General features: G+C 46.6%; 1 protein-coding gene across 5 annotated transcripts in view; it reads right to left on the bottom strand.

Annotated features, from left to right (window-relative positions):
• The window catches only part of TMEM132C (transmembrane protein 132C), a 292,182-nt gene that overhangs the window by 188,668 nt on the left and 84,698 nt on the right, over nt 1–18,816 (bottom strand). For 4 of the 5 annotated variants that reach the window (XM_039505825.1, XM_039505824.1, XM_039505828.1 and 1 more), the window contains one exon: nt 13,321–14,209. In XM_039505825.1, coding sequence (XP_039361759.1) covers nt 13,321–14,209 — 889 coding nt within the window. Of the gene's footprint in view, nt 1–13,320; nt 14,210–15,714; nt 15,844–18,816 lie in introns of those variants that run through there. The other variant, XM_039505827.1, reaches the window with a different exon arrangement.

Here is an 18,816-nt window from a genome sequence, read left to right as displayed (position 1 = left end):
GTGCAGTTTGGTGTAAGGCACTGATCTCACATGACTGAAGGCAATGGGAGATTTGCCACTGGCTTCAATGGGACCTGGATCAGGCCCTAAATGACCTAAGCGGCAGGATTCCTGCCACTTCCCCTTGAGGCTTAGTTGTGAAGTTGAGATCATTAGGTCACGGAATACCACCCACATGCAGGAGCAGTGTAGTGTCTCCTTCCAGCAGTCAGAGTCCAGTGTCACGGACCCAGGCTGCCTACGTCAGTGCTTCTGTGATGCTACCCAGGAGGATCCGTGACCCCCTGACATTAAATCTTCTTTGTATAACATGGCTATTGAGTTCTGTCCTTGATGCCTGTTGTGTGCTCCTCTGCTCAGCCCACCCCAATCCTTTTCACTGTGTGCTAAACTGTCAAAGAAAGCAGGACTGGCATGGTGCCCTTTTACTGATGGGACCCATACAGAGTCTCAGAAAACAGTGTGACACACCACACTTTTGAAATAGATACAGGCAGCACGTACTCCAGGTTTCATGCAAAGTAAAAGGCCCAATCAGCCCATCCTATTGGAACCTGGCACCACACTGCTAGGGCCTTCACTGCCCTGGCCGCCTGTGAATCCTTGAGCGTTTCATGGGGGCTGGTGCTGGAATCACAGCTCGTTCTGCAAAAGAGGGCAAATCCCACATTGTTGTGTGATCTGGGGGAACTTCCATGAGGAGATGCCCAGGTTACTTTCCTCTTCTTAATCCCCTAGGCCTGAACTTTAAGCATGTGAGTAGCCCCGCTGACTTCAGAGGGATTACTCACAGGTTTAAATTTAGGTACCTGCTTAAGTGCTGGGGTCCTACCGTAGGCTGGGAGCGGAGGACTTATTTTCTCTACAGCCCAGGGCTTTTTCTACCTCAGATTCCACTGTTCTAATGCAGGGAAAGATTCCTGGTGGGAGTTTTTTTGCTCAAGGACTGCAGAGTCATCTCTTTGTTATTAAGGGCCCTGCAGCTTCATCGCACTTTAGAAACCAGTGCTAACACCTTAGCACCATAACTGGTGGGAAAGGGGAAAAAACTGGCTCGAAGAATCTGAAACTGATCGTTCAGAGAGTCAAGGCTGAAGGTGCATTACCCCCCCCCCCCCCGGTTATGCCTTATTCCCCAAGTCTCCTGTCCTCTAGCCTTGCTGATCTAAGCAGCAATTTGAAAACCTAAAAAAAGGCTCCACTGGAGATGATTGGACTTCTATTGCGTATTAACCCCCCCACCGACTTAGCTAATGGAGGCGTTTTGCAACATAGGGCGAGCCTGACAAACAAACAGACAGATTCTCTAACCCCATCTGATCTAAAGATGAACCAGGGAGAATATATCTCATAAGCGTAACCATTTTCCCCACTGTTGTCAAGCCCGTTTCAACAGTTCTAATGGTGTCGTGGAAAGGTGTAACCAGGAATTTCTACACAAGCAGTGGTCCTCTACACCTCTTCCCACTATCCATAGTATATTCGTGATCTGCCAAGACAGACGTGATAGTACATCCAACAGAATCATAACTAGCACAGTGGAGAGAGCAGTCTGTCTCCTGATTAAAATATCCCCAAGCCAGTGCTGCTATAAGAATTATTGCCTCCAGGTGGCATACCTGGCACACATTTCCTTACACTGATGACAACGGAGATCATACATTGAGGGGGAAGAGAGTAGCTGAAACAGGAGTCCACAGCTCTCAGAACTATTCAGAACCTGCTTTCATGGATCTCACTAGTGCCAGACCATGCCCCTGGGGAGAAGGGTAGGGAGTGGGTCCTTGTTTTTTTGCAGAGCAATTGCATGCCCGTGCATGCTGCTAGTAAAATGGTCTCATAAGGAAGAATTCTCTGGGACAGGATGACCAGAAATAGCCTCCTGCTTCCAACTGTTCACAGTGGAGCAAACCACTGAGCATATATACAGTGCCAGGGGAGAAAACAAAAATAAAATCACCAGGAAGCCAAGTTTAAAATCCCAACCAGCCTAGAGTCTCTGAGTTCTTAACGCGAAGCACTATGTCTGTCAAAACAGCTGGCAAGAATGTTCTCTTAATACGGTTTTTGGCTGGCTCTGTATCACCAGGTCTTTTCTGAAACTGTTTACAGTAATTCCCATTGATTACAGTGCTTAACTAACTGCCCCCCTGCTGCTGAGTTCAGGCTGCACACACTTCTCCCTTGATTTTTCCCTTCTTCTTTGTGTTTGCTTGTAAAGCACTGTGGAACGAGAGGATTTTTTTTTTTGCCTTCTTACTTGCATCAGAGCAAATTATAGTATTAAAAATTATATAGTTTCACAGACTATGTGTAGATGATCTAATGGTCCTTTTTAATCTGACCCCCCGTACAATAGGTCATAGAATTTCACCCAGTTACTTCTGTATTGAGCCCAGTAACTTGTATGTCTCTCACTAGATATAGATAGAGATCCTGATATATAACTATATCTGACTATAGATGGGGAAAAAGGCACAACATAACCCTGAAGACCCGAGGTTATGACAAAATGGGCTGTGGAGAAAACCGTCACAAAATATCACTGAGGTCAAAAGTTTAGCAGATTCAGAAAAAGGACTGGACACTTTCAGGGATAATGAGAATATCCAGAATCAGAATAGTAAATACTAAAACAGGAAACAGAGTTTTGGAAGGGATTTAAACCCTCTTGCCTTGGATTAAACCAACTGCTGGATGGGATGAAACATTCCTTGGAGGGCAGTTATTCCACGATTTCACACACAGCTTCTTCTGAAGCTCCAGGTACTGACCACGTTCAGTGACCGCGCTCTGGACTAGATGGACTGACCCAGTCTGGCAATTCCTATGCTCCTCCACAAGCCCCAGTAAAGACTGCCACATGGAAGAGTCACACCACCAGATGTCAGAGCTCCATCCCACTCGATTCCAGCTCTTGGAGTTCTGAAAGAATTGGGGGTTGTTACTTGCCAACGCCCCTGCTGTCAGTAGCCACTTGGTAGCTATCCCGGGGTTGTGCATCTTTCACAGATAAGCTGGAATTTAAAGGCTTTTGACACCAGTTTTTCTCAGGATACTAATTTCCATTCAAACCTACAGGCTTGAACACCCGCCTGCTTACAGTAGTCCTGGAACCCAACAGCTTGTCAGATTATCACACTGAAGATTCCCATGGGGGTTCTTTAATGCATCAGAGCACAAGCTTTTTAGACAGCCAGCAAGCTTCATCTTCGTTAAACTAAAACCTACTCCCAGTGCTCTGAGGTTTCCCTCTCCACTGTTGGGGGATAAAGGGTTATAATGAATGGACCCTTAACCAGCCACGATTGTGTCTAATTAGGCAAGTAATCACGAGTTCAATTAATGGTTGTAACTCAAGTTGTACACGCAGCTAAAAGTCTAAACAGACAATACGTTCAAGTGCCTTATCTCATCTTTAAGCAGCCTTGCATCTACGCCGGCTTTTGGAAAGGTCACGCTGAGCAGTAAGTAGCAGGAGGCACACTGTACCTCAGAGCCATGGCTCTAAACAGAGTGGAAAAAGCCACGGGCACCGCTGTACATTTAACAACATGCGCAGAAACAAGCAAAAAAACCCAAAAACCCCCCAGACTTCAGCATTCACTGAAATTAGAAGGGGGGCAAATGCTACTTAAGAAGGCGCTTCTAGGATGATGCCACACAAACATAGCATTCCTGAAACTCTGCTATCCACCCAGAAATGCCAAATATTAAACCAAATTTCAGATCCCAGCAAATTATCCATCTGTGATAAGGAGTTTTCTGGCTTAGCTCAAGAGAATTAAACTGTCACAGCAAAACTACTGTTTTTTCCCCTCTACTTTTCCCATTAATAGATGGTGGGGGAGATTTTTCACGTGAGAGCCCCAGGCTAAACGCATAAGCCACTAGTCCAGACTCCTTTATATTGTACTGAGGGCTTGTTTATACTCCATTTATGCAGGGATTTAAGCTTGATCAGAAACCCATTTAGTTAAATTGGAGAATGAATTAGGGTATCAACTTTTCTTTATAGTGTACAGAACTTTACAACTGATTGGCTAGGCCTTACATTGCTTCTGTGTAGCAGGTATTGTTATCCCCATCATACAGGTTAACTAACTGAGGCACAGAGTGGTTAAGGGCAACATTTTCAATGTGAGGGGAGTCTAATTTTGGATTCTCAGCTTGGGGCACCAGGGCCTATTTTCCAAGGTGCTCAGCACTTACAGCACCACCTGACTCCAGTGATAGCTACAGGTGCTCAGCATCTCTGAAAATCAGGTCCCAGATGTGCTAGATTGAGGTTGCTGATCGTAAAGTTGTGCTTTAGCAATTGGCCACGTTCATGCAGCAAGTTGGTGCTAGAGCTGGGAATAGAATCCAGGACTCCCAGCCTTACATTCTAACAACAAGACTGTGCTTCGTTCTTAGTATTAACAGATTAGCTTGTAAACGGGGCTGGGAAGGATGAAAATAGCACTGATCAGAGTGCATCTCAGCCAGCCTGCTTTTTAAAGATTCATGGAGGTGGGGAGAAGGGAACAGAGCAGTGGGAGAGACCCCTCGTGTTTTGCTTTTCTAGAGGCCCTAATTTTTTAAATAGCAATCAGTCCCCTTTTGCTTATCATTGACTGCAGTAATAAGACAGGACCAATTTAAACTCCAGCTCGTCCCCTCTGTTCTTGCTCTGATGATATAATCCTTCTTGTCAGTCTAGCCCATCTCCTCTTTTGCTCTGTCTAAAGATATAATAGACTGTAAAGTCTATGTGAAGTATTTGCTAATGGCTAATGAAATTAAACTAATTGGAGTGTGATATTGTTCCTTTCAACGTGACATTAACATGCTCTCTTCTTTGAGAACACTTTTTTGATGTTACAAATGCTTGGTTAAAAAAAGATGATGAGATACTTATTACATTGGGACTAAAATGGATTTTTCTTTAATGTCCTTTAGCAAATGTTATAATTGGCTAGAATTTCAGTAGCTTGTATTCCTATTGTTTCTCAAACCAGCATACGAATGCACCTGGCTGCTATTAATTTTTAGCTACACGATCATCTTGGGGAAATCTTCCCATTTATGACAAACAAAGCATTCGCAAGGTGGCTAATACAGCACTTAGCTTGCAAGTAGCAATCTCAAACCTTTAACAATGCTTGTGTGTTTGTTATTATATTATGGAAGTGCATAGAAACGCAAGCCAAGACCCAGGCCTCGTTGGGCTGGGGGCTGTATGCAGGGTGAGAGACACTCCCTCTCCCAATAGACAAGGCAAACAAACGCAGGGGGATGTGAAACACAGACACAGAGAGGTGAAGTGACTTTCTCAAGACCACACAGCAGGACAGCAGCTGAGCTGGGAATAGGACCCAGGATTCTTGACTCCAGTCCCATTATTCAGTACCCAGTGAACCACTCTCCCAGTCTTCCCTTAATCTACTCTGCAAATCATTTCCCATGATCTTTACACATCTGAATTATTATCTATTTGTACTGCAGGGACATACAAATCCCCTAATCATTGATTAGGGCCCCATTGTAGTGGACTCTGAACAATGAAATATACACATCCTTCTACATGACCCCAGGAGCAATAAATCATAGACCTGGCCAGGTTTTGCAAGGGACACAGGGAAAACTGACCTAACCCACGGACTCTGGCACAGTGCATACTTTACGGGCCTGGTCCAATGCCCCCTGAAATCAATGGAAAGACTCTCTTGGACTTCACTTGGGATCAGCTGAGAGCCCACTCAGCTCCTAAGAGACTTTGATCACAGGTTCACACTTGAGATCCTCTCAGGGGACCATCCTGAACACTGACCGAACTATTATAATCTTCCAGCTTTGCTTAATAACTTTATTGCTTAAAGTTCTTCCAATATCTTCTCTTTGTATGCATAACCTCGCTTTGAGTGGCTTAGGTAACTCCTGTTGAAAGTGCTACATTGCTTCATGGTATCTGTTTACAATGGAAGTTTGAATGGAGAGAGGATGCCCCCAAAATTGGAACAAATGGCAGCTCACATGATCCCTTTTCATTGCTCAGGGTGTATATGATAGAGGGCCCCTCCCTACACGCAATACAACATTTCTTACACAGTAAGGCCATGTCTACACTACCACTTACTTTGGTGTAACTCACGTCGCTCCGAGTGATGAAAGTTACACAGAGCTAAGCACCAGTGTGGTACATCGGCGGGAGAGTTTCTCCTGCCAACATAGCTACGGCCTCTCATGGCGGTGGATTTATTATGCCGATAGAACGAGGCAGGCAAACATTTTGGCCTGAGGGCCGCATTGGGTTTCTGAAATTGTATGGAGGGCTGGTTAGGGGAGGCTTTGCCCAGCCCCCGCCCCCTATCCACCACCACCACCCCTGCTTCTCGCCTCCTGATGGCCTCCCTGGACTCCTGCCCCATCCAACTGCCCCATTCCCTGGGGACCCCTGCCCCTCCACACACACCCCGCTCTGTCCCCTGCCTCCGGACCCCCCGCCCCAACCAAGGCCCCCTCTCCTTCCCGTCCACCCCTTCTCCTTGACTGCCCCCAGATCCCTGCCCCTAACTGCCCCTCGCCACCCATCCAACCCCCCTCTCCTTCCTGACTGCGGGACCCCTGCCCCATCCAACCACCTCTTCTCCCTGACCACCCCCAGATACCCCACCCCTGACTGCCCCCTACCGCCCCATCCAACCCCTCCTCTCCTTCCTGACCACCTCCCTGAGACCCCGGTCCCATTCAACCCCCCGTTCCCCACCCTCTGACTGCCCTGACCCCATCCACACCCCCAGCTCCTGACCACCCTCCGAACTCCCCTGCCTCTATCTAACCCCCCCGCTCCCTGCCCCCTTACTGTGCTGCCTGGAGCACCGGTGGCTGGCGGCGTGGCTGCACCAGGACAGGCAGCCGCGCAGCACAGAGCACCGGGTCAGGCCCCGGCTCTGCAGCTGCGCTGCCCCAGGAGCTCGCAGCCCCGCCACCCAGAGCATGGCACCGGCGGTGAAGCGAGCGAGCTCAGGCTGCGGGAGGAGGGGGAACAGCAACGGAGGGGCTGGGGGCGAGCCTCCCAGGCCAGGAGCTCAGGGGCCGGACAGGATGGTCCTGCGGGCCGGATGTGGCCCACGGGCTGCAGTTTGCCCACCAGACGTGCTACAGCTGTAGTGTTTCTAGCATAGACTATCCCTAAGAGTTAGCCAGGCACCAGTGAAAGACGTCTCTTTGCTCCTCGGAACACGGAATGCAAAGCTAAAGAGAAGGTCTAGTTCCAGAGCAAAATGAAACTTCCTTTTCAGAGGTCATGTCAGTTTTCTTTTCACTTTTGCATAATAGCTAAAGCTGTGGGTCTGGATTATGGAAGTCAAGACCACCTTGACAATTGAAAATGGAACATGAAATAATCAAGGACTTGCTTCCATCGTCTAAGGCTTCAAGCTCTTCTCTCTCCAGATGTGGACTGAATTGCTTTTATCCTTAGATGTTTCCTAACAATAGTGAAATCACTTTTAAATATTTAAGTACCGTAGAGCTGCATGTGAACAGGAAAATGTTTTGATGTGATTCACATCTGAAAACACACACGGGCACACAAAAGAGAACTCTTCCCCTCCGCCCTCCCATCCCTCTCTGTGCCATGTTGCATTTCAAATTAAAGAGAGATTAAAGCAGGGTGTGTATGGGGAAGCGGGAGGCTTTTGTTTTTAGATTCCAAAAAGATTCCACTTCAGGAAACCAATTTTTGTTTAGTGGGTTCGGATAATTCACCCCAGAATTTCAAGTTACTTCAAAATATACAACAAATTCAACTCATGTGGCGTTTCTGATTACAGCCACACTTCAGTGCTAGTGCGTGTGTAGGTTTTTAGCTATTAATAACTCCAGCAGCGTTCTCGATCCTGTCTGATACAGCAGGGCTGTCAATACTCATTAGGAACCGACATACAAAGCTGCCTCAGCTGATCTGTTTAATAGCTTTCCTCACTGCATTTATCCCTTATCCCTCTTCCAATCTGTAGATTTATTATCACTGCTAATTATCCATTGTCCTGTGTTGACTTGTTTGCTGGAAATAGGTAATTCAATAACACTGCAACCCTTCAGTGCAATTTTCATTCCACCTGAAAGACCCATAATTAACCATCTTGAGTGGGAAAGAACCAGTCAAGTTTTTCTAATCAGGGCAGATAACTTCATCTCCTTTCCATATACTTATCCTGCTCAGGGCCTTTTGTAAAGCGGGTTAGCCGGTGGTTCAGCACCTTCGACAGCAAGTTAGAGATTAGCTGCTGCCTAGCAAGGTAGCTCAAAACACTAATGTTCCTAGCTTTAATGCTTTGGCCTGCTGCTGTTTAGCCTCTGCCAGATCAAATGTGGCACCACACATGATGAAAAACAGATGGAAGGACCCTTTAATAGTGCAGTCATTGGAAGAGTATTTAGAGCTACAGAACAAAACCACCACCATACACAGGCTAAGATTTTCAAAGCAACCTAACACATTCGGCTGCCCAAGTCCCAACACCGCAGATAAAAACAGAGCGTCCAAATTCCCTAGCTGACGCACACACAAACATCCTACATTTTTACAGTTAATCTCCTTAGAATAGCCTTCTTTTTGCTGTTGTGATTTTTTTCTGTTTGCAGAGTGCTGTAAATTTACAAGCACGTAGAAGAAAAGGTCCATGCTCTAAGGACTTCACAATCTACTCCACGTATACAGTCAGGGCCAGCTCCAGGTTTTTTGCTGCCCCAAGCAAAAAAAAAGGAGGGGGGGAGGAAATAGAGTGCCGCCCCTTGAAAAGGCTGCCCCAAGCACATGCTTGGAATGCTGGTGCCTAGAGCCGGCCCCGTTTGCAATACACCCAGCAATAGCTCACACAAAGGCCGGCATATAGAAAGATCAACACAAACCCTTCGCCGGTGTCAATCGGGATAGCTGTGTGGGAGTCAACCCTGCCATGTCGATTTACACCAGCCCCAGAAAGCAAGTGGAAGAGCAATGAGATGCAGGTTAATGCTACACTCTGGCCTTTCTGGGGATAGCTTATGCTGTTACAGGTGGACTACTTATGTAAAGAGATACAACAGCTACTCTGCTCATCTCCCATGCCCACAATGTTATCTCAACAGCTAGAGGAACCAAGAATTTTCCTTACTAACAGTCATCATTAGGTGTGACTCACTTCTCTTTTTGTGGCTCTGTCTCTCTTCCCTATGCAGGAGTGCATGGACTGACAGGTAAGTCTATCTTTCATTCAATTATTTCTTCTTCTCCTCTCACCAAGCCTTGCCTAGTGGTATTATTACTGCAAATACTTTGCATTCTTGGAACAACTTTCCATCAAAGGAGCTCAAAGTGTTTTGGGAATATGAATGAACTAAGCCTCACAACCGCCTGAAAGGTAAGGAAGCAATACAACCTCATTTTACAGACCGGGATATCGAGGCATGGAGCTACTAAGTGACTTGCCCAAGGTCATCTGACTGGCCAGTGGCAGAGCTGTGAGTTGCACCTTGATCTGCTGTCTGTCAGTGATGCTCTTTAACGATTTCACAATGGGCTCGGTAAATACAAAAAGGGGCTTGTGCGGGAAGGGAAGCTCTCTGTAAAGTTGAGTAGCATTCCGATCACGTTAATGTATTATCATCCATAATATACTTCACTCCATGCCACACTAGTCATTTTCTTTGATTGTATTGCCATTCTTGGATTGATAAATTTACAAATACAGTAACAGGATTCTGAATTAAGATACAATTTAAGAACAGAGTTTCATTTCCAGTGATTTGTGGTGATGAGGTCATTGAGACCAATTTACTTTACTTTTGCTAGAGAGGATTTGTGGCTATTCCCCGCCCCCCTCCATCCAGCAATGATCACACACTGTTTGCCTCAGTGCTGAGTGTCTGAAAAACTCAGCGAATAACGTACAAAAAAAAAAAAGCAGGAAATAAACAAATTCACCATGCCCAGGGACAACCTGCAGCATGTGTTTCTTTAGGATGATTGAATGTGAATGCATGTCATAGGATGTAGGGTTTGCTTTGGCAGGAACCCATGTACAGCCATCTACGTCACCAGGCAAATGGCCACAGAGAAGGTTAAAGCAGCCTGTAGGCAGCCTTAACATATGCACTGGCCATTTTCCGTGTTTCTTTTTTTAAAAGACACAGGCAGCCCATAGAGGCATGGGCCAAACCCTTCTCTGATACATCCACGTACCATTACTCAAGCCAATGGATTTATACCTGCGTAACAGAGTCGAACCGGGCCTCACCTGCCATTCAGTAAACAAGAGAGAGAAATCTTAGCAGCTGACAGATTGGGCCACATAGTTTATGCCTCAGGAGATATTGCCACATTATTTTCCACCAGTGAATATCACCTGTCACTTCATATGCTGGTGTTCTATGAGGGTTAAGACAAGGTCCTGCGCCCTTCCATAGGGCTACTCTCCTGTAGCTACCCCATGCTTCCACCTGACACCTGAACAAAAATAACTGCATGGAGCAATTCCTTCAGCCCCACCTGCCTCCAGTCTCCACCGAGTAGAAGAATGGCTTGGATGGCTGTTTCTCCCCCCACCTGGATTGGGCGTCCACAGGCTGGAGAAAGAACACAGGGTAGCGTCGCCCCCCAGCTCCCAAGGTGCCACTCCTTGTGGATATCGGTCTGCCTCAACTCCCTCCACGTGACCGAGCCTGGGCCCAAGCCAGACAGGAGGTCTAACCAAGAGCTCTCTAGGCTGCCCTTCCCTTCCAGAGCAACTTAACTCTGCATTCCACAGGATGCTGCAGGACCTGAAACAGCACAAGGACTTTCCCTGTTCTACCCTCGTCCACTGGCTCCTCCTTTGAGCAGTCCAGCTCTAATGGCTCAGGCCACCCTGCCTCTGCCTTGTGGCACAGAGCCACTGGACTCACCTGCATCCCTCAGTTCCATCCATGGAGCCACTTCCTGAGGATACTGCTCACATGCCAGAACTCACAGCAGGGCCCCAGAATTGGGCTCCGCGCCTAAGAGGGCCCCACGCCTTAGGCGCCTTTTTAATTTATTTTTTTTTTTAACTCACCCGGCGGCAGTCCGCTCTGGGGGTCTTCGGCGGCATTTCGGCAGCGGGGGGGGGTCCTTCAGTGCCACGGAAGACCCGGCGCAGACCCCCCACCGCCAAAGTGCCACCAAAGCCCTGGACGACCTCCTGGTATTCGAATCAGGCCCCGCAGTTCATAAAGCCGGCCCTGCCTCATAGGCACCCAGGCCAAGCAAATATGCAGGTTATAAATTCTGACAGTGGGCGTGATACTGGAAGACCAGGGGCCAGCTCTTGCCAAGGCTTTGAGCCTCAGCTGAGCACTGACAAATTCATTTCTGGGAACCAATCCAGCTCACCTGTGTGTTAGTATGGTTAAGATGGATATTGGACATATATGATTATTCACCTTACTAAAAAACCCCAGTATAACTAGAGCTGTGCAAATCACTGAGTTTTCAGTTCAGTGGCCAAAGATTTTTTTTTAAACCCCCCCCCCCCACCAATCAAAATAAATTTGGTGAATTCGACCCAAATTTGCCAAATGTTTCGGTCAACCTGCATCTGCATTCTTCTGTGGAGGAAAAAGATTTATCCGGAAAAAAAAATCACCAGCTTTAAGCACAACCTGTTCTGAAAATCATCATCACCAACCAGTTTTGTCCATTACAGTGGGTAGAACAGGCAACGTCTGATGTCTGCTCTTTCCATTTCTGGCCATTTCACTACTGAGCACATAAAGAGCATGCACGCCCAGACAATCTGAATCCTTTCCGAGCTAAGAAGTATATCATCAGATTTCAATGAGGATGTCTAGCTCTAACTCACTTTTCAGGGAGATAAAAGGCAGCGACACACATATTTCAAAGGGATATCCCTGCCCACGCAAAAATAACACACCAGATTTGTCTCCTTTGGATTTCGTCTTTCATCACAGCTATGCTTGTTATAAGGAACACATCTTGTCTTCACTGTTTGTGAATAATGATTTTAAATAAAAAAGCAGCAGAGACAGAAAAAGCTTCTTCTAACTCAGAGGTTCCACTCAGTAAACAGGTAGCCTGCGGATTATCTCACCAACTAAACCAAAGCTGCAAATATCAGGACGCTTCCGGGATTCCTAAAATTCCCCTGTTTTAATAAGAGCCTTTTATTTTCCAAGCGACACTTCCTTCCCTATAGGCTATTCTTGTCAGCAGTTGTCAACTATGTATTCATCTAATTCATATGAACCTTAGACAAACACTTTCATGTGCAGAAGTCTACGGGAAACGCTGGCTGCTTGAAGCTTTAAAAGAACAATTGTTGTTTATCACTATTGAATTTTCTCTTAAAACGTAAAGCCTAGTAACGGGAAAGGGGATCCATCAGATATTTTGGTGATTAGTTAGTTTGTCGGTCTTTTTCACCCTCAAAAGATTGTCATCTGGTTGGTAAGAAAATTGCTAACATATCAAATAGGAAGGAAACACACTGACTTTTGTTCTGATCCACTATGGCAATGCTTATGTTCCTATGTACTGCCTTTGCCGTTCCTTTCCCAAATAATGAACTTAACGTCCCTTAAAATCAATAGCAATATCAAACATATTAAATTAAGACCAAACAGGGAAGCGTGCAGCCCAAAAAACTGCTGCTTAAATAAGTAGAAGATGGAGCCATTCCTTGACGTTCTCATGACAAAACCATTGCGTGGGAAGGCAGAGCTGTGTCATGTTATTTGCATCAAAGGCAAGTAAATGAAGTTTGCCATGCCAGGTGTTTTGCTATATTTAAATGTTGTGCCTGAGGGGACGGGGGAAGGGGCAGGAGGGAAAGAAAGGGGGTGTGGGGGGGGGGGGGAGAAGACTGATTCTAAGGACTTGCCTAAAGGCAATTTAGTGAGTGGCAAGACAGCAATCTAATGTGCTGTAGAGTCACACTCTATGCCCCAACTGGCCATGTGGACCCTGCTACTATGCATTAAAAAGTTCAGGAGTATATTTTGACATGATGCTGGTTTCAGCTACTGTGATGCATGACCGTCCATCATTCCACAGCAATGGCCACACTAAGCAGCATCCCTATTGTGAACTGGGCACTCATCTAGAGCCTTGTTGTGTTTTAGGGGTGTGGAATCCTAGTGAGGATTTCTTGAATGTCCTCTGTCTATGGGGGTGGAGGGTGAAGAGATGAGAAGCGGGTTGCAGTTAGGGGGCAGTTGTAAATATGAGTCCACCCCACAAACTAGCAGAGGCTACTCCTCCTTTACATCAGTGTTTGCTATGGATGGAGAAACAGAGGCAAAACCAACCTACCGTACCTCAGTATGAACTGTTCCACAGTGGAATTGTTAGCGAGAGTCACAAAGACATTCACAACTTCTCCTTGCTTGACCGGCTTCGATGGCAGCCAGATGACAACATTACTGTCCAGCCTCAGCTCTGTCAGCTGAGAACTCTCTGGGGTTCGATAGAGGCTCACAGAGCCAATCCTCTGCAAGTGGGACATGGTCTCGTCCGTACCATCCTTCCCTGGCCGGATGGCATTACCTTTCCTCACATCCTCAGTGGTGCACTCCCCGGTCTCGTCCCCCGGCTGGATGGTGTAGTAAAGTTCCACAGGGCTCCCTTCAGACTGATCCGTCGCTTTCTTGCGGCCGGACACCACCGTGGGGGGGTTAAACCAGCTCGGCAGGAGTTCCAACTCGGCCACGCACAATCCCAGATCCCCCTTCAGCCTGCAGCTGCCTCGGACTTCCCTCGTCTCGCGGAAGGCAAACACCCGCAGGCAAGGCAGCCTCTCCGTGGTACTGTAGTCATCCCAGTCCCTGCCCACAATGTAGAACAGGATCTGGACTTTGGGCTTGCTCAGGTAAATTTTGTCACTCATGATATAGGCTTTAAGTCTCCAGTTAAAAGTAAACTTGCTGGTGGATCCGAAAAAGTTTGAGGTTAACAGTAGGTCATGGGGCACTGCTTGTTCAACGGAAAAAGGTCCATAGCTGGCATTTAATACAGGTGGCCTCTTGGCTTTATATGGAAAAAAGGACTCCACCCGGGATTGCAAACTGGAGTTTCTCATGAAATCCTGATTGGCTTCTTTAAGAAAAAAGGAAGTCTCAGCACTGAAGATCCGATAGCTCACAGGTAGATATGTTGGTAATGAAGAAAATCTCTGTATATTGTCCAAGACCCCTCGACAATCTGTCACTATTAATAATAATAATAAAAAAAGTTAGTAACCTGGAGCTTCATGGATTAGGCCAAAAGCAATTTATTGGTTCAAAATAAAAGGTTTCTCTTGACTCTAATGGAGCTACCTGCCACATTATTGTTCAATTAGTTATGATGGAAAAATTATTACAGTTAAACAAACACTGGATTCTTCAGCATGTCACATGCATGGCAGAAAATATAGGCATTAATCTTGCCCTGTATTTATACATTATTTCATTATATAATATACAATATATACACACACAGAGGGGTCTTCAGCATGATAAATTTGTCTAGATTTAATTTAATTTAATGCTGTACATCAGGGGTGGCCAACCTGAGCCTGAGAAGGAGCCAGAATTTACCAGTGTCCATTGCCAAAGAGCCACAATAATACATCAGCAGCCCCCCCAACCCCACCCATCAGCTCCCAGTGCCTCTTGTCCACCGGCAGCCCCACCAATCAGCACCTCCTCCTCCATCCTCAAAGCTCCCAATCATCTGTTTCGCGGTGTGCAGGAGGCTCTGGGGAGGAGGGGAAGGAGTGAGGGCATGGCAGGCTCAGGGGAGGGGACAGGAAGGGTTGGAATGGGGGGCAGGGTCTGTGGCAGAGCCAGGGGTTGAGCAGTGAGCACCCCCCAGCACATCGGAAAGTTGATGCCTGTAGCTCCAGCCCCGGAGTCGGTGCCTATACAAGGAGCCGCATATTAACTTCTGAAGAGCCGCATGTGGCCACCCCTGCTGTACATCCACTAATTAATCCTCATAACACTCATCATTATCTCCAATTTACAGATGGGGAAACGGAAGCAGAACAGTTCAGTGACTTTTGCCCAGGGCCACCAACGAAGTCTGTGTTAGAGCCAGGATTTAAAAAAACAAAACAAAACAAAAAAAACCCAAGAGTTCCTGAACTACACTGCTTCCCAGACTGATTGCAATATTTGTCACCGATGTGCCTTGTAAGGTGGCCATCCATCCTGTTTTCTGGGACAACCCCAGTTTCCTTAAGGGGATCTCATATCCCAGACACACTGCTTCTCCCCAACCATTTTCAGGGTTCGCCAAATGGCAGCACCGCACTACAAAAGTGCTTTTGACACAACGTGATGAAGATGCATCAAAATATCATCAAGTTAAAATAAATACACTGATATCACAGGAGAGGAGTTTGCTTCACTGGAGAAACACACATTGAAAACTCTACCCTGGCCTAGATGGGAAAAGGGTAACCAATTCTCCATGGCTGTTTAATCCCTGACATGTCTGATGAGTCTCCAAACAAGGATGCAAATTCCAGTGCAGAAATATATCTACTAGAAATCAGCCTGAAACCACCATTTCTTAAGAAAAACTTCCAAAAAGTAATCAATGAGCTTCTGGTCATTATCTGCCCGGTATCCGATTGGAACCAGTAGCTTAGAAGTGAACAGCATTGCATTCCATTAGTAAGCCACTATAGCCAAATCTCTCACATTCCTCATTCACGTGTCACAGACCTTGGAACTGCTGCTGTTACTGTATTTCTCAGGTATCTCCACTGCTGGTAGGTTTTTGGTCATTATAGCAAGGGTCACAGGTGGCAGCCAATAGTGACCAAAGGGCCTTCTAAAAACAAAGATCTCACACTGTAGCAGGGTGGACCCTGCTCCTGCCCGAAGGGGTTTTAAAAAGTGGCCTGGCAGGGCTTGAGAAGACAGCCTTCAAGCTAGGCTGATTGGGGAAGTGGCTGCAGCTGGGGGCCACGCCCCGAACAGAACAACAGGGCCTTATAACAAGGCAGGGAAGCCAGGAGCCAGACAGTCTCTCTCTGCCTTCAGAGAGGGATGGGCCTGGCTGCTTAGCTTGAGATTGGATACCTGAGTGCAGCAGGGCTGAGGAGCCGGGGAGCTCCAGCCTAGAAAGCCCCAGGCTGCGGCCTAGCCGTGGGCCAATAGGTACTGTGGGTTGCAGAGGGCAACCTAGGGGTAGGCCAAGGCAGCAGGTCCAAACCCAACTTTGCCTGTGATGAGTTGGCTGAGACTGCAGTCTGCCCCAGAGTGTGGGGCTAGACAATGACTGGCAGTAGCCAAATACTGAGGCAAGGTAGGGATAGAGGGTGGGGGTTCCCTGAGACAGAAGGGGAGACCCAGAGAGAAAGGGGTTACTGCTAGGGGCAGCACCCCCATGTAAAAGGGCACTGGGTCCAGGGAGGGACACGGGGGGCCTACGAACAGGTGGATCACCGGCCTGCAGAGGGTGCTCCAGGGCTGGACTGAGCTAAATTCGCAGACCAACCAGTAGGAGGCGCCGCAGGGGTGAGTCGACCCATTTACACACACCCATGAAATTCCTCCAGTAAGTAAAACATTTATTCACTACCTGAGCCACTTGGCACTGAAGTCATCTCCCGCAGCAGACTTCTGAAGGATGTCAGGATGTATTAGCACTATAGGTTAGTATTTGCTGGACATACCTGTCACACTCCCCAGGCAAAGGTTTAAACCGGTCTAGTTAACTCACTTTGTGAAACATCAGTAAAACTATTACATCTTTGCACAAGCCTTGAAGGCGACAACGCAAAAAGTTCATTCATAAATTGGTAGAGAGTCCTTTTCTTTCCCATCTACTCTGCCTTCTTATAAACTTTCTTTCTGCCTTTTTAGTCTCTGTTTAATCACAGCATGCACAAGGCATTCAGTACATTGGTAAGGTCCACTCACCCATAGCTCTTGAAATCCTGCGAATCACTTTCACTGTGGGAACACTGGCTAGCAGATCAAAGTTAGTTTCTGCTCTACAGCCAAAGAGAGACTGCTCTGCAAATTGCTTTTCAAAAGACGTGGCAAACATTTCTCCTGCCTCCCATCTGCCATCCAGAAACTTTGTTTCTGGGTCACTAATTCTAGCAGCATGGTTTGCACCTCTATCATTTAAGATTGTGCTGGTATCAGCATTTTCATCTATTTTCAGGGCTATAGAGGCATCATGCTAAAAATACCCCTATGTGTGTAATATATGTAATATCTATAAAATCTCAAATCTGTAATGTATATGACACCCCTGTGTGTGCTCGATCTCACACACAGGAGTGTCACATCAATAAAATCAGTAATAAAAATGGATGCCAAGGTTTTGGCAGGCAGGGCCTCGGCTGAGCAGATTCTTTCTTTTAATCAAAAATTGATTTGCTGTTTTAATAATTGTCAATTAGATGTCTATTGAGGGAAACAGATAGGTGATATTTTTCTCACCAACAACCCTGCCTACTCACACTACTAAGACTGACCAAAACTGCAAAAGGAGTAGGACAGCTGATAGAAAGATGTACACATTTGATAATTTAAAGACATTTCCCTCAGAGGTGCATTGGGAGAAGCAATGTGATTCAGTGGGGTGGGCACTGAGCTGGAAGTCCAGAGACCAGAGTTCTAATCCCAGATGAGTCAGTGACCTGCTGTGCGAGTTTGGACAATTCGCTTCCTCTCCACCCCGATCTAAGTTAGCTGCGTAGACAGTCAGCTCTTCAGGGCAAGGAGTGTCTTTCACTATGTGTTTGTACAGTGCCTGGTACAATAGGGAATCAAAGCTGGTTGAGGTACCGTTGCAATACAAATAATAAACTGGTGCCAAAATGGGTGGGTGCAGTTCTCAAAATTGATTGCTGAGCTCGAATGCCCAGTAGCTGGGCACTCCGCTGTGATCAACCCTTTGGTTTAAAAGAGATGGGGGGCTGCTGACAGCTTGTTTTCCAAGGGGGCCTCTTGCCTTTGGAATTCACGCCCTTGCTCCAAACTACCCCAAATTTATTCAGCCTTCAGGACATGCTGCAAAGCCTTGGACTTTGCGACATACAGGAGTGGGAGAGGGGCTGATGTCCCTGGGGGAGGTGCAATATTCATAACTCAAGTCTACGTTATTGTTGCTGTGGGGATTGGGAGGTGTTGCCGCACTTATTTCTTATTGAACAGTGCCTGCTATCAAATCAAAGTCAGGTGTTTACACTATAGCCACAGAGGTCCAAATCCTCAGCTGGTGTAAACAGAATCTTAGGACTGGAATGGCCCTCGAGAGGCCATCTAGACCAGTCCCCTGCACTCATGGCAGGATTCTACAATCAAGATCATCCCTGACAGGGGTTTGTCTAACCTGCTCTTAAAAATCCCCAATGATGGAGACTCCACAACCTCCCTAGGCAATTTGTTCTAGTGCTTAACTACGTTTAGAGTTAGGAAATTTTTCTTAAGGTCCAACCAAAACTGTCCTTGCTGCAATTTAAGCCCAGTTGCTTCTTGTCCTGTCCTTAGAGGTTAATGAAAACAATTTTACCTCCCTCTTCCTTGTACAACCTTTTATGTACTCGAAAAGGTATGTCCCCTCTGAGTCTTCTCTTCTCCAGATTAAACAAACCCATTTTTTCCCCCAATCTTCCCTAATAGTTCATGTTTTCTAGACCTTGAATAATTTTTGTTGCTCTTCTCTGGACTTTCTCCAATTTGTCCACATCTTTTCTGAAATGTGGTGCCCAGAACTGGGCACAATACTCCAGCTGAGGCCTAATCAGCGCGGAGTAGAGCAGAAGAATTACTTCTCGTGTCTTGCTTACAATACTCCTGCTAATA

Source organism: Mauremys reevesii, linkage group 18 (assembly GCF_016161935.1).
Source record: "Mauremys reevesii isolate NIE-2019 linkage group 18, ASM1616193v1, whole genome shotgun sequence".
Taxonomy (NCBI): Eukaryota; Metazoa; Chordata; order Testudines; family Geoemydidae; genus Mauremys; species Mauremys reevesii.
Note: the sequence above shows the minus strand (reverse complement) of the source record. Positions and strands in the feature narration are given on the sequence as shown.